Source organism: Salvelinus alpinus, chromosome 39 (assembly GCF_045679555.1).
Source record: "Salvelinus alpinus chromosome 39, SLU_Salpinus.1, whole genome shotgun sequence".
In the NCBI taxonomy this organism is placed as follows: domain Eukaryota; kingdom Metazoa; phylum Chordata; class Actinopteri; order Salmoniformes; family Salmonidae; genus Salvelinus; species Salvelinus alpinus.
The window spans coordinates 6,663,034-6,679,724 of record NC_092124.1 but is presented as its reverse complement, the minus strand read 5'-3'; the positions used below and the strand labels follow the sequence as shown (position 1 = coordinate 6,679,724).

The window sequence follows — 16,691 nt, the reverse complement described above, 5'->3', positions numbered from 1 at the left end:
GTGCAGGAAGTACGCCATCAGGAGGAGGCTGCAAGGTGAGCCAAGGCAGTCTCTCTTGCCAAACAGGGACAGTGGACTCGATGGGACAGTGTGGAGAAGAGGAAGATCAGCTGGAAGGATCTGTGGGCCATGGAAGCGAGGCGGTTGAGCTTTTCCATCAGAGCAACATATGACGTCCTTCCAACACCAGTTAATCTTCACCAATGGTATGGTGAAGATCCGAACTGTGCCCTCTGTTCCATGCCAGCCAACCTCAGGCACATTCTCACAGGGTGTAAAACAAGACTCACCCAAGGACGCTACACTTGGCGTCACAACCAAGTCCTTAAAAACCTTGCGTCCGCCCTGGAGGACAAGCGAGCTGCCACCAACTCCCTACCACCCCCAGCAGCATCACACCCCTTACGGACGACCTTTGTCCGCGAAGGGGCTAAACCACCGAAGAGCGGCTCTACACCATTAGAGCGAGACCAGCTACGCTTGGCCCGCGACTGGAAAATGCTAGCTGACATTGGGCGGCAACTTGTGTTTCCTCCGGAGATCGCAACCACCACCCTAAGACCTGACATGGTGCTCTTGTCCCGTTCGCTCAAGAAGGTCTTCATCATTGAGCTCACAGTACACTGGGAGGACTCAGTAGATGAGGCTTATGAGCGAAAGAATCTGCGCTATGCCGATCTAGCTGCCGAAGCACGGCATCATGGCTGGAACACAGAAGTCCGACCAGTGGAGGTGGGCTGCAGAGGTTTTGTGGCAACATCTACAACCAGACTGCTTAGAGACCTGGGAATTAAGGGCCAGAGCCAGCGTTCGGCAATCAAAGCTGTATCAGAGGCGGCAGAAGGCAGCAGTCAATGGCTCTGGATGAAGAGGAAAGACCCCAGCTGGGCCCCGAAGTGAGAGGGCCAGGAGGTATGCGGTCAACAATGCTTGACTCAGGGAGGAAGACGCTCCTGCCATGCATAGTCCCATGGGATGTTGGCTATCAACAACAAGGCAACTCCTATGACTAATTGGGAATGGGACGCAAGCGTAGGATTGATCACCCTGTCGCTGGCCGCCTTTGGGGAGGGTGTATAGTGTGAAAGGCCGAAACACCCTAGGAACCAAAGGTACACTACTGACGATGCGCTCCCCAAATTTAACCAGTCTCACTGTTCATGAACTCTTGGAAGTGCTTGCACAAAGGATAGTAACATCTCATCCTGTGTTCTTGGAATCTGAGCTGAAACTGCAAGAGGAGCTAGGTGCATTTGACCTAGCATTGATTTGGATTGTGGTAATTAATGAGTGGTGTGAATGACTGGAAGAGAGAGCGAGAGCCAGAGAGATTGAGACAGGGGGAGAGAGAAGGAGAGAGAATGAAGAGCTAGGGAAGGAGAGGAAGGAGAGAGGGAAGGAGGCAGGGAGGGGGGGGGAGGGAGTCCGAGAGAGAATGAAAACCACATGTCAGAGTAGGCCTAGTCCCCATTGGATATAGTGGAACGTTGCCTCTGGATGAAAAACAGATGTGCGCTTGGGGAGGGAAGGGGCGGGGAGGGAGATTGTATTACTATGAAATCAAGATATGGATGGGGGCATGGGAACATTTAATTTCCAGACCACCAAACATTATTCTAGAGCGTAGAACGCTCTTCAAACACAGACCTCACTGCATGCACTCTGCGCTTAACTGGATTCGAAGTGGGGAAAGTTTTGCTTGTTCAGGCCAAGCAAACGAAATAAGAGCAGAGGGGAGAGGAAAGTAAACAAAACAGGGGAAATAGCAATGAACTACGCGACATTAACATGGTCTAGCCGACTGGTCTGAACTGTATTGACGCAACATGACGTTCATGGGGGGGGTTGTGAAGAACACCATGCACAAATATCCGCCATAATAGAAAGATTGTTTTTTATTTATTTAATTTGCCTACATTTTATTAAACCTTTATTTAAAGATACAAGTCAGTTAAGAACAAATGTATAACGCCTATTTACCTTTCTTATTTCTCAATAATCTTGTTCTGTTGCCTACACATCAATAGGGCTAAACTGCCATATTCTGTCGATTCCCCCTGAAGATCAGCGCAACTTCATCCACCATTTACGTAAATTCATCAGCTATTTAAAAAAATGACTTACCTTGATGAAAACATCCCTGTTGTATGCTCACGGTCCCTTTTTTGTTGCAAAATGACCGTGTAGGTCCAGGCTGTCACAATAAAACGGTTGCTACGAATGTTTATATTGACTATTGTGTCACTGTCTCCCAAGACGAGGGGGTGACAGTGGGCTAGGGGTGGAGGCTTCGCACCAGTGAAAGTAAGCTAATCCTACTCAGGTTTCGTTCGTGCCAAGAACGGGCGGAGACACAAAAAGTTAAAGGAACGGTCTCGGACTGGCTATGTTGCGAAATCAATTTTTATTATTCGTGAATTAGGCAACAAGAAATTGTGTTTGTGGAATTAGGCAAACTAAAGTGATTTTGTATCTGAAAGGAAAAGGTAAGATGCGTCGATTATCCTAATAGGCTTTTAGATTGTATAACGGTCCACCCTGAAGGTTTCACTATTGTTGTCTAGTTAATAATATTTTAAATAAAGGTAGGTTGTTTAGCCCGCTTTCTAACTATCCCATTTAATTTTACCATGGAATAGCAACTTAAATGCGCACTTGTATTGCCAAACTGATTTGTTTTAAACATTAACTAAAATCATGATTTTTTGAATGAGTGATTTTTTTTCATTAATGACAAATATTGGTCAAGTCGATAGCCTAACATTTGAACACATATTGCGTATTGTCATTTTCCTTGACCTCCAGTGCCAAAGAACTCCAGAGCGGGACGATGGCTGTGTCGGTCTCAAGGGACCTGTCAGTGAGCGTGACGACGGACATCAACGCAGATAAACTGACCGACAGACGGCAGGCTCTGCGCGAGAGCATCCAGAAAGGCGAGCCGAAGGCATTGGGGGTGAGCGTCTGATGTCAAAGACTATGTTACTTTTTTATAGATGGAGATGCTACAATAGGGGGAGGTTATTATTGCATTTAGTGTCCAGTTTTTTTTCTCTTCACATTATGTTTGAATCAAATATGTATTTGTACATGACTCATTATATTTACTGTCTCTACAAAGATGTCAGACTGTCAGACATTGGTTTGTGGTGAACGCCTGGAACCTAATGTGTTTGTGTCAATAAGTCAATCATATTATAAAACCCTTTTTACATCAGCAGGTCCCACAAAGTGGTAACCGGCCTGTGTGTGTGTGCACGCTTGCATCAGTCTCTGTGTGTGTGATTATGTATGTTCGTCTATCTATATATCTATCTGTGTGTGTGATTGTGTATGTTCGTCTATCTATATATCTATCTGTGTGTGTCAGGTGTCCCAAGTAATGATTGGCGTGATGGTGATGTCCTACTCCATCCCCCTCCTCTCCACTGAGTTCACAGAGGTCGTGACCTTTGGGGTGCCCTGGTGGAGCGGCCTCTCGGTAACCTAGTAACCTTCACTCATACTCACTCCCTGTACTGAATGATTTTTGGATGATAGTGAATTACATTTTGGGGTGGTTACATAAGTTATTCTATCAAATTTGTTATTGTGATTACCAGGTGTTTTTTAAAGTGTTGCCATCCAATTTCATTATTGTTTTATCAGATAATCCACTCATTCTTTTAACCATCGGTTATGACATTTGATTGACAATTGGGAGTTGTTTATATCTGCTGTGTCTAGTTCATAGCAGCAGGAGTCGTTGCCATAGTGATGGAGAAACAGAGCAGTATGAAATTGGTGAGTGTGAATACCACCACATGGCATGCTCGCGTACACACACTCACACTAGTGATGCGCTGGGTGACTCATCACATGCAATCCCCACGGTTATATCTGCGGGGCGTCCAGGTTTAGGGCAATGATGTATATAAACTCTGGAATGCTGATGCCATTTATTGGCCAATGAGAGGCTTTGAAGCCACAGGTTGGCCATATTGGCCTTCTTAGAAAAGCAGTCCTCCATAGAGATAAATAGTAATGGCGTCTTTTTGTTGGCACTAACTCCGCCATGGTTCATTGGACAAAGCCTATGGGGGAAATTAATGGCATTTTTGTTGGGTTTTTGTTTAAAACCTCATAAGGATCGGAACCTTTTTTCAACTGCCTGTAGCTCAGGACCTGAAGCAAGGATATGCATATTCTTGATACCATTTGAAAGGAAACACTTTGAAGTTTGTGGAAATGGGAAATTAATGTAGGAGAATTACATTACATCTGGTAAAATATAATAGAAATTAAGAAAACATGCATCCCCCCCAAAAATACCATCATTTTAGAAACGCAATTGAAAGGCCAGACAGTGATGTAGGATTCTAGGTGTAATTTAGATTTTGTCGACAAGATGGCAGCAGTGTGTGTGCAAAGTTTCAGACTGATCCAGTGAAGAATTATATCACTACACAATATTTTGTATCAAGTCTGCCAGGAGTTTGACCAAATGTGCAGAATTGGTTAATTTATAAATGTTCAAGTACATTCAAACTTTATTTAACTAGGCAAGTCGTATAAGAACAAATTCTTATTTTACAATGACCCCTAACCCGGACGACACTGGGCCAATTGTGCGCCGCCCTATGGGACTCCCGATCACTTCCGGGTGTGATACAGCCCAGAATCGAACCAGGGACTGTAATGACGCCTCTAGCACTGAGATGCAATGCCTTAGACCACTGCGCCACACGGGAGCCTAACATCACCTTACACAACTATAGAGAGCATACAAAAAATGGTATGGTAATAAAAAATGTAAGTTTACACACTCCCAGGAATGTCATACATGATGGATCATTAGCTTCCCTACAGAATGGCTGGACGGGGTGGGTGTGGAGCCAGAGACCGCAGGGGGGTCAAACTGTAGAACTCAACTTCCTACATTTGAATATGAAAATTGATTTTATCAAACAAAACTACGCTACATTTTATCTCTGGGACCCTCAGTAATCCAAATCAGAGCAAGATTACTGAATGTAAGTATATTACTTACCTTCAGAGGGGAATGTATCAAACCAGTTGCCATGACAAAAGCATTTTGTTGTTGTGCACTATCCTCAAACAATAGCATGGTATTTCTTTCGCTGTAATAGCTACTGTAAAATGGAAACTGCAGTTAGATTAACAATAAGACAATAAGACATATTTATGCATTTCTATAGCTTCCAAAATATTTTTTTTACAACGGTGTTGGAGTGCCAAGATGGAAGCACTGTGTCTTCAAAACAGCGCCCCCTGTCATCTAGTGTTTATATATAAATCATTAGCTTAGAGTTATGAAATATTATGCAAATGAAAAAATATTATGCAAACGAAGGGCGGGTAGGTGGCAGTCGGGTTGAATAAAGAGAAAAGAATACTTTTAAAAATCTATAAATGTATCATTGTTGTGCAATTTATATATAGGCCTATAGACTACATTGAGGTTTTGCTTTCATGTTTTGGCATTAGTTGCGAAAGCCTAAACTTTAAGGCCTAACTTTACGCCCGCCAAAAAGCCTACACGCCAAACGTTTTTGGGAACACACATCGAACCACTGAGGCAAAAAGGACAATAGCGGAGTTTAATTAAATAAAAGAAAAGCTGCAAAATATAGAGTTGAAAATATAGAGAAGGGAGGGCCAGAAAAGTAATGTTTGGGAAAGATTTGGTGAAGTGGTAAAAGAGGATGATAGCAGTGCGGCTGTGTTATGTGTGATGATTGTGAGGTGCTATACAACAGTCACAAGATGGGGACTTCAAATAGGCCTATGACACGTCAAGGGAACTGTAGCCTACTGTTCAGATCGGTTTAATAGAAAGTGAAATCTGGACACTAACTGTAGGTCTGTAACCTCTCACGTAGTCTTAATATTAACTCCTGCAGAATTAAGCATTTCTTCAGTAAAATGATACACCAAATGTACATTTTGACTCAGGAACAGGAAGTAGAGAAATATGATTGATTAATTTCAGAATCTTGAGAGAATGTGAATGCACAGTTAGGGACCGTCTATAGAGCAGCGATCTATCAGTGTCATAAAAGCTGATAGTATTTCAACCACAAAAGCTGACATAAAACATAAATATGAAATCTTATCAGAAACATGTTGGGTCATATTCACAGCTTTCAATTTCCTTACAACCGGTCAAACTGATTCTGGTGAGCAAGGGTTTATTTCATTTACATATAAATGACAGAAGAGAAGCTGCATGTATCCAATTATAGACAAGTTGACTCACAAATAGCCTACCAAAATTATAAGCAGAAACATATCCAAATTAGGCACAAAAAAATTCCTGCACCCCCTGTCAAAAGAAAATTCCACCATCTCTGACTCTAGCCTACAGCACATTTATTTATTTGTGGGTCGGGTGCGGGCCTCAGATTTTCACTTTATCACAGGTAGTCACACACACACACACACACACACACACACACACACACACACACACACACACACACACTACATTATAAAAATGTACATGATGGTCAATTGAGGTCTAGCCCCTGACTCCCACCCCTATCTCTTCCTCCCTCTCTCTATTTTTCTCTCCCTCCGTCCCTCCAGCTGGGTGTGTGTATGGTGGTGACACTGGTGGCCATTTTGGTTTCTCTCCTGGCCCTCATCTTCTACTTCATCGATCTCCACAACAATCCAGAGACACCATGTAACCACTCCCTGGCCCCCGCAACGCACTACATACAGTTGTATGAATGTGACCACCAGCACTATGCCACTGTCAGTACCTCTTTCATCATTGGTCTGTGTGTGTGTGTTGCCACATTGTAGAATAATAGTGAAGACATCAACACTATGAAATGACACATATGGAATCATGTAGTAACCAAAAAAGTGTTCAACAAATCTAAATATACTTTATATTTGAGATTCTTCAAAGTAGCCACCCTTTGCCTTGATGACAGCTTTGCACACTTAGCATTCTCTCAACCAACTTAATGAGGTAGTCACCTGGAATGCATTTCAATTAACAGGTGTTCTTTGTTAAAAGTTAATTTATGGAATTTCTTTCCTTCTTAACGCATTTGAGCCAATCAGTTGTGTTGTGACAAGGTAGGGTTGGTATACAGAAGGTAACCCTATTTGGTAAAAGACCAAGTACATGACAAGAACAGCTCAAATAAGCAAAGAGAAACGATAGTCCATCTTTAAGACATGAAGGTCAGTCAATCCGGAAAATTTCAAGAACTTTGAAAGTTACTTCAAGTGCAGTCGCAAAAACCATCAAGCGCTATGATGAAACTGGCTCTCATGAGGACCGCCACAGGAAAGGAAGACCCAGAGTTACCTCTGCTGCAAAGGATAGGCTCATTAAAGTTAAATGCACCTCAGATTGCAGCCCAAATAAATGCATCACAGAGTTCAAGTAACAGACACATCTCAACATCAACCGTTCAGAGGAGACTGCGTGAATCAGGACTTCACTCTGTGAAAATGGTGCCGACAGAAAGGGCTGCCGTGCTTCTAGCTCTTAGGAAACTCTGCAGTATTATAATTGTTTTATGTATTATTTCTTACATTATTAGCCCAATGCTGTTCATTGACTAGGCGCGCACACCACCCACCGCTTCCGAGTATATTACTCGCTAATGTTCAGTCTCTGGATAATAAAGTTGACAAGCTTAGGTCGAGGATTTCTTTCCAGAGAGACATTAGGGATGGTAACATACTCTGTTTCACAAAACATGGCTCTCTTGGGATAAACTGTCTGAGTACGTCCAGCCAGTTGGGTTCTCAGTTCATCGCGCAGACAGAAATAAATATCTCTCTGGGAAGAAGAAGGACGGGGGTGTATGTTTCATGATTAATGACTCATGGTGGGATGTTGATAACGTACAGGAAGTCCTTTTGTTCACCCGACCTAGAATACCTCACAATCAAATGCCGACCGTATTATCCCCCAAGAGAATTCTCTTCGGTTATAGTGACAGCCGTGTATATCCACCCTCAAGCCGATACCACGATGGCCCTCAAAGAACTTCACTGGACTTTATTGGGGATTGGGGATTTTAACAAAGTAAATTTGAGGAAAGGCTGCCGAAGTTCTATCAACACATTGACTGTAGTACTCACGCTGCTAAAACACTTGACCACTGCTACCCGTGCTAAGAACTATTCAACGCTGGTCTGAACAATCGGAATCCACGCTTCAAGATTGTTTTGATCACGCGGACTGGGACATGTTCCCTGGTAGACTCCAATAATAACATTGACGATTATACTGATACGGTGACTGAGTTTATCAGGAAGTGTATAGGAGATGTTGTACCCACTGTGACTATTAAAATCTCCCCTAACCAGAAACCTGGATAGATGGTAGCATTCGCGCAAAACTGAAAGTACGAACCATCGCATTTAACCATGGCAAGGTAACTGGGAATATGGCAGTATACAAACAGTGTAGTAATTCCCTCTTATTCCCTCATTTAAGCGTGTTAACCCTCGCAAGGCTGCCGGCCCAGACGGCATCCCTAGCCGCGTCCTCAGAGCATGTTTACGGACATTTTCAATCTCTCCCTATCCCAGTCTGCTGTACCCACATGGTTCAAGAATGGCCCCCATTGTTCCTGTACCCAAGAAAGCAAATGTCGTGTCTTTGGCTATGCCAGATTAATTGCTATGACATGCTATCCTATAAAATACTTTCTCCGTAATTAATAACACCTGATTGAGCTAATCGGGTACATGTAATTAACTAGAGAGTCGGGCACCACAAAATAATATTTATAGAGCCGTTATCTTCCGAATAAACTCTTAAAGATTTAGCAATATTTTACATCAATAGCAGTCAACATCGTCATCTTTCTTCAGTCTCATATTCTGAAAGTTGTAAATTCTTGGTTATCTGCAAGAATCCTGGCTAACAAGTTGAATCAGCAATACAAAATTGGGTTTAATTATTTATTTACTAAATACCTAACTAATCACACAGAATCACACATACACAATTAAATCATAACTTGATTATAAATTGCCGTCATAAAGGAAAACGTCCCTAGCGGGCGGAACAGATATGACAGCTTGTTACACAAAGGAAAGGGGGCTGGGATTTAGTGAAAGAGCGGGAGACTGGAACAGAGGCAAAGCTGTGCTATCGTAAATACAGTATCTTATGCATTCTAAATTACCGCCCATTTGGAAAAGGAAAATGCAATAAATACTTACTCTGCGCTGCGCTTCAGTAGGTTGGTGGTAGATGGAAGACCGTGTTGCCAAACCGAGTCCTCTGTCCTTTGAAGAATGTCTCTGGTGGTCACTGGATACGTTGTAGTAACATCGTTGTGTAGTAGACGGGATACTCTGACTGTCCTTCCTAACCTGCGTTTGTAGCAGCTGTTGCTAACTCAACGGCTAGGAGGTATCACTTCTGTAGTGAATACGAGTTCAAAGTTCATACCATTCACAACCAAAGTTCATGCTGATGTTGGCTTAGTTCTGTAGTTATTATCTGAACCATTCTGACATGGGATTGTCACCCTCATCTCCTCGGAACAGAAGGTTATATTTTTGTCAATGGCTTTATATAGTGGAGGGAGAGGGGTGTGTCTGAAAAGTTTGTAACCCATGTCTCTTCACAGGGGCGGGCCACTGGTTGAGCAGAGGCCCAAACTTATGAAAACCCAAATCTCTCATTTGGAAGCTAAAATGACATTTCATCTCTTCACAAATAATTTCATATTCAAACATTTGAATTAAACAACAATTCCATGTGAATCCGATACCTCTGATGTTTAGACTTTCCACAGTATAGTTTATGTCATTCTATCATTGATGAGAATGTGTCAGAGGGCAACCGAACTGATATAATATACCTTAAGTACCACCGCATATGTTCAGTTGGTCGGATTACCAGAATATAGTTCATTTCCCCCCAACTTCTGATGTTCCCAGAATCTCTATGTTAACCAAGGGGTTTTCTTATGTCACATCAGTATAGTAGGGAGAGGGAAAAAGGGGGAAAGAGGTATTTATGACTGTCAAAAACCTACCCCCAGGCCAACGTCATGACACAAAGGTAACTGAACTAAATGACTATCGCCCTTTAGCACTCACTCCTTTCATCAAGAAGTGCTTTGAGAGACTAGTCAAGTATCATATCACCTCTACCTTACCTGTCACCCTAGACCCACTTGAATTTGTTTACCACACCAATAGATCCACAGACGATGCAATCACCATTGCATTGCACACTGCCCTATCCCATCTGGACAAGAGGAATACCTACATAAGAATGCTGTTCATTGACTATAGCTCACCATTCAACACCATAGTACCCTCCAAGCTCATCATCATTAAGTTCGAGGCCCTGGGTCTGAACCCCGCCCTGTGCAACTGGGTCCTGGACTTCCTGACGGGCCGCCCCCAGGTGGTGAAGGTAGGAAACAACACCTCTACTTCGCGGATCCTCAATACTGGGGCCCCACAAGGGTGCGTGCTCAGCCCCCTCCTGTACTCCGTTCACCCATGGAGGCGTGCATGGCCACGCAGTCAACTCAATCATCAAGTTTGCAGATGACACAACAGTAGTAGTCTTGATCACCAACAATGACAGCCTACAGGGAGGTGGTGAGGGCTCTGGGAGTGTGGTACCAGGAAAAAAACTCACTCAACGTCAACAATACAAAGGAGATGATCATGGACTTCAGGAAACAGCAGAGGAAGTACTCCCCCCCCCCTATCCACATTGACGGGATCGCAGTGGAGAAGGTGGAAAGCTTCAAGTTCCTCTGCGTACAACATCACTGACAAACTGAAATGGTCCACCCACATAGACAGTATGGTGAAGAAGGTGCAACAGCGCCTCTTCAACCTCAGGAGGCTGAAGAAATTTGGCTTGGCACCTAAAACCCTCACAAACACGAGCATCCTGTTGGGCTGTATCACCGCCTGGTACGGCAAAGGCCAGAAAGATAATCAAGGACAGCAACCACCCGAGCCACTACCTGTTCACCCCACTATCATACAGAAGGCGAGGTCAGTACAGGTGCATCAAAGCTGGGACCGAGAGACTGAAAAACAGCTTCTATCTCAAGGCCATCAGACTGTTAAATAGCCATCACTAGCACATTAGAGGCTGCTGCCTATCTAAATAGACTTGGAATCACTGGCCACTTTAATAAATAGAACACTAGTCACTTTAATGTTTACATGTTTTGCATTATTCATCTCATATGTATATACTGTATCTTAGTCTATACCGCTCTGACATTGCTCGTCCATATATTTATATATTCATAATTCCAGTCCTTTACTTAGATTTGTGTGTATTGGGTATATGTTGTGACATTGTTAGATATTACTGTACTGTCAGAGCAAGAAACACCTTTTCGCTACTCACAATAACATCTGCTAAACATGTGTTTGTGACCAATACAATTTGATTTGATTCGAATTGCTGCAAAGAAACCACTACTAAAGGACACCAATAAGAAGAGACTTGCTTGGGCCAAGGAACACAAGCAATGGACATTATACTGGTTGAAATCTGTCCTTTGGTCTGATGAGTCCAAATTTGAGATTTTTGGTTTTAACCGTTGTGTCTTTGTGAGATGCAGAGTAGGTGAACAGATGATCTCCACATGTGTGGTTCCCACCATGAAGCATGGAGGAGGAGGTGTGATGGTGCTTTGCGGGAGACACTGTCAGTGATTTATTTAGAATTCAAGGCACACTTAACCAGCATGGCTAACGCAGGAATCTGCAGCGATACGCCATCCCATCTGGTTTGCGCTTAGTGGGACTATCATTTGTTTTTCAACAGGACAATGACCCAAAACACACTTTCAGGCTGTGTAAGGAATATTTGACCAAGAAGGAGAGTGATGGAGTGCTGCATCAGATGACCTGGCCTCCACAATCACCCGACCTCAACCCAATTGAGATGGTTTGGGATGAGTTGGACCGCAGAGTGAAGGAAAAGCAGCCAACAAGTGCTCAGCATATGTGGGAACTCCTTCAAGACGGTTGGAAAAGCATTTCTCATGAAGCTGGTTGAGAGAGTGCCAAGAGTTTGCAAAGCTGTCATAAAGACAAAGGGTGGCTACTTTAAAGAATCTAGAATATAAAATATATTTTGATTTTGTCACACTGGTATAAAGGATTTGGAGACAGGCTCAGGAATACACAATAGGGTTTTTTAACACACCCAAAACAAACACGTATACAAAACACTGGACTGTACCCAAACAAAAGGGTAAACCTCGTTGAACGACATGGGACGATACCCGTAATACACTATAAAAAGCAGGTAGCATAACAGATGCACCAACGCATAGGTACTCACACGACCAACGGACATGGGAACAATAACCGACAAAGACAGAGTGAACAGAGGGCACATATATAACATACTAATCAGGGGAAATGGGAACCAGGTGTGTGTAATCAGACAAGACTGTCCGGGGTCCGATGATAATGAATCCCGTTCAGTGAAGCCTAGAAAGCCGGTGACGTAGACCTCCGGAACTGGTGAACAGAATGAGTAGCAGTACCGGGGGGCATCCATGACAGATTTGTTTAACACTTTTTTTGGTTACTACATGATTCCATATGTGCAGTGGTGGGAAAAGTACCCAATCGTCATACTTGTAAAAGTAAAAGTCACCCAGTAAAATACTACTTGAGTAAAAGTCATTTAAAATGTCTTATATTAAGCAAATCAGACAACACGATTTTCTTGTTTTTTAAAAAATGTACAGATAGCCAGGGTCAACAGTTCAACACTCAGACATAATTTACAAACAAAGCATTTGTCTTTAGTGAGTCTGCCAGATCAGAGGCAGTAGGGATGACTAGGGATGTTCTCTTGATAAGTGTGTGAATTAGACAATTTTCCTGTCCTGCTAAACATTCAAAATGTAACGAGTACTTTTGGGTGTCAGGGAAAATGTAAGGAGTAAAAAGTACATAATTTTCTTTAGGAATGTAGTGGAGTTAAAGTAATAGTTGTCAAAAATATAAATATAAAGTAAAGTACAGATACCCCCAAAAAACTACTTAAGTAGTACTTAAAAGTATTTTTACTTAAGTACTTTACACCACTGCATATGTGTTATTTCATAGTTTTGATGTCCTCACTATTATTCTACAATGGAGAAAATAGTAAAAATAAAGAAAAAGTCTTGAATGTGTAGGTGTCCAAACTTTTGACTGGTACTGTATATTGTTACCCCAACATGTTTGTAATGCATCATGAGTATTACTCATGGAAAAATTATATTTAATCTGAAATGATAAATCTCATATTCAAGTGATCTGTTTCATCACAATGCAATATTACAATCTATGTGTGAAAAATGTTCTTCCAAATGACTTTGATTCTTTGACTTTGACTGACAGATTAACTTTTGCTCTCCCCCCGCCCCTCTCTCCTTTCATTACCTCAGATGTTCAGTTATGGAATAAAGTCGTCCCTCCTTCTCTTCACCATCATCCAGATCACCATCTCCTCAACGCTCTCTTACATCATGTACATGGAGAGGAGGCGTTACGGACCATACTCAGTAAGACAGACAGGAAAATACATTGAAGGGGAATTTCAGTATTTCATTAAATTTACAGTTGTAGATTACAAGATTACCATGTACATTATATATTATTTATTAGGATCCCCATTCAGCAGATACTCTTCCTGTGGTCCAAACAGGGTTAAAACAATTACATCACAGTAAAATACAACAGCCTACATCATAAATAAAACAAGAAATCATAAAATACATTATTACTCTATTATTACAAATGTACAATATAAAATCCACAATACAACATGACAATGTGTATGTATGTGTGTAGAGTACATGTAGATTACAGTGTCTCCTGGCCAATAGACTACTTTCCAGATTAGAACCATCTAACATCAAGTTGTAAAACGCTTCTCCTTTAATATTTTGTTTATCACTGTAATATTCGTTATTATCTGGGGTATTATTGCTTAATTACCGTGATCATATTATTCATAGGGTGTGGTGGGAATGGATATTTTCAGTTGTTTACTTGGATGTATTTGCGGATAGGTTTAGTCAAAATTATATTAATATATGTTTATTGTTTATAATCACAACATATGCTTGCCATATTTAAAACAAGAGCTCTGGCAATGAGGAATAATATTTCAAGACAAGAATCCAAACAAAATGGAAGGGGATAAAAACAACACCCATATTTCTGGAGATTTGTTTCCATACAAATAAAATATTTACAAGATTGTGTAAATACACAGAGGATGCCACGGGGCAGGCAATGGAGTAGTGCCGTGGAAATTACCACCAGGGACACCTGAAGTCAATAAAATGTTCCTTCACAGTAGTTAATCTATCCTGTTTTCTCCTTTCCTCTTTCTCTCCTTCTCTCTCTTCCAGTCTCTCAATCAAGGTGTTCCCTCGACTCCCATACTGGTCACTGCTCCCGACTTCAACTGACCAATAACAACTGCAGAAGGACTTTAACTGACCAATCCCATCTACAGACAGATGTCCACCAATTCCCCTGTTATGATATTAATGATTTGTCCACGGCACAGATGGTTTGTTTAAGTTTCTACCATTGTGGCTTTTTGTTATTTCTTTGAATGTGTAACATGAAGCTGTGGAATTGATATGGATGTGATTCCATAGTATTTAAAACATTTAAAAAAATGTAACCTTCATTTAATTTACAATATAAAATTCTTACTTACAATGACGGCCTACCTTAGTATGTAGTGTTTTACTACAATGCAGTGCTAAATAATGGTTTCATTTTCCACAGATTCCTCATTTGTTTTGTATATTTTTACCGAAATAAAATCATTTATATCAAAAATACTGTTCTTCAAAATGCATTTGTGAAATTACATCCATCTCCTCTCTGGATAGTCAGGACAAAGTGTTGTCTCTCTCTAGAACACAAATAAGCCTTGTCCGAGCCAGAACGGCCCATAAGGGCAGGAGCCTATCACCTGTTTCTGCAGCGTGAGACAGCTTGATGTACAAGTACACCCCATGGACAGGAATGATAGAACAACATGAAGGTTTAGACAGCAATGTCATCAAATGTCCTCTTAAGATTCTCCAGGAAGTGTTTCTGTAACCAGGTCATGCATCTGCTCTGGGAGCCAGATGGAATCTCCTGTGAATGGATGGAACTGAATGAAACCATATGGAACAGTTGACTTCATTTTGGTTGGCTCCCATGTACACTTCCTGGTATCTTTCGAATCAAAGCTTTTTCTCCCATTCTAGGCACTAGGCCAGCGAGAATCCACTCTCTCGTCTCCATCCATTTGAAACAAACACACATTGTAACTGGGCCATCCAGCTGCCGACCTCCTGACCACCCTCATCTCTTCCTGTTCTGTTCCCTCACAGTCTCTCCTCTCAGAGACATGGGATGTGGCCCAAATGGCACCCTATTCCCTATATAGTGCACTACTGGTCAAAAGTACTGCACTATATAGGGTATAGGGAGGGAGACAGGGTTACAGGGTAGTGGAGTGGCTGAGCCGGAACGGCAGCGTTCACTGCTTTGATGGAGTCTGACTGCAGATTATTCTAGAAATGAACTCATTGTTTTGTTCCTCTCTGGCTCCCTCTCCCATTCCATTGCATACTCTCCCTCCCACACACAATCCACCCCTCTCTTTTTCCATCCACCCTTCCTATCCTCCATTTTTCCTTTCTCGCTCTTTACATTTACTTATATACTTATTCACTACATTACTACCTTTGATTTTATTTATGAGGGACAAATATTAAAAGCTCTTTATAAATAAATATACACTACCGTTCAAAAGTTTGGGGTCACTTAGAAATGTCCTCGTTTTTGAAAGAGAAGCACATTTTTGTCCATTTAAAATAACATCAAATTGATCACAAATACAGTGAAAACATTGTTAATGTTGTAAAGGACTATTGTAGCTGGAAACGGCAATGCCAGCATCCTGGAGTCGCCTCTTCACTGTTGACGTTGAGACTGGGGTTTTGCTGGTACTATTTAATGAAGCTGCCAGTAGAGGACTTGTGAGGCATCTGTTTCTCAAACTTGACACTCTAATGTACTTGTCCTCTTGCTCAGTTGTGCACCGCGGCCTCCCACTCCTCTTTCTATTCTGGTTAGAGCCAGTTTGCGCTGTTCTGTGAAGGGAGTAGTACACAGCATTGCACGAGATCTTCAGTTTCTTGGCAATTTCTCGCATGGAATAGCCTCCATTTCTCAGAACAAGAATAGACTGATGAGTTCCTGAAGAAAGTTATTTGTTTCTGGCCATTTTGAGCCTGTAATCGAACCCACAAATGCTGATGCTCCAGATACTCAACTAGTCTAAAGAAGGCCAGTTTTATTACTTCTTTAATCAGTATAATTGCAAAAGGGTTTTCTAATGATCAATTAGCCTTTTAAAACAATAAACTTGGATTAGCTATCACAACGTGCCATTGGAACACAGGAGTGATGGTTACTAATAATGGGCCGCTGTACACCTATGTAGATATTCCATAAAAAAAACAGCCGTTTCCAGCTACAATAGTCATTTACAACATTAACAATCTCTACACTGTATTTCTGTAGAGGATGCCTGGATATTTTTTTTAAATGCCTTCCTCACCATCTTGAATAAGCATGCCCCATTCAAGAAATTTAGAACCAGGAACAGATATAGCCCTTGGTTCTCTCCTGAC

The 16,691-nt window shown here is 41.8% G+C and overlaps 1 protein-coding gene across 2 annotated transcripts; it reads left to right on the top strand.

Annotated features, from left to right (window-relative positions):
- Positions 1-2,317: 2,317 nt before the first annotated feature.
- LOC139566944 (membrane-spanning 4-domains subfamily A member 12-like) lies at positions 2,318-14,838 on the top strand. Of its 2 annotated transcripts, XM_071388328.1 has the most exons (7): positions 2,318-2,486; positions 2,806-2,956; positions 3,371-3,481; positions 3,727-3,783; positions 6,589-6,759; positions 13,425-13,541; positions 14,397-14,838. In XM_071388328.1, the coding sequence occupies exons 2-7, from the start codon at positions 2,831-2,833 to the stop codon at positions 14,454-14,456; spliced, it is 642 nt and encodes a 213-aa protein (XP_071244429.1). In that variant the 5' UTR covers positions 2,318-2,486; positions 2,806-2,830; the 3' UTR covers positions 14,457-14,838. The 2 variants fall into 2 exon arrangements, with proteins under 2 accessions (XP_071244429.1, XP_071244430.1); XM_071388329.1 differs by lacking the exon at positions 3,727-3,783 and having other exon boundaries at positions 2,347-2,486.
- Positions 14,839-16,691: the final 1,853 nt, after the last annotated feature.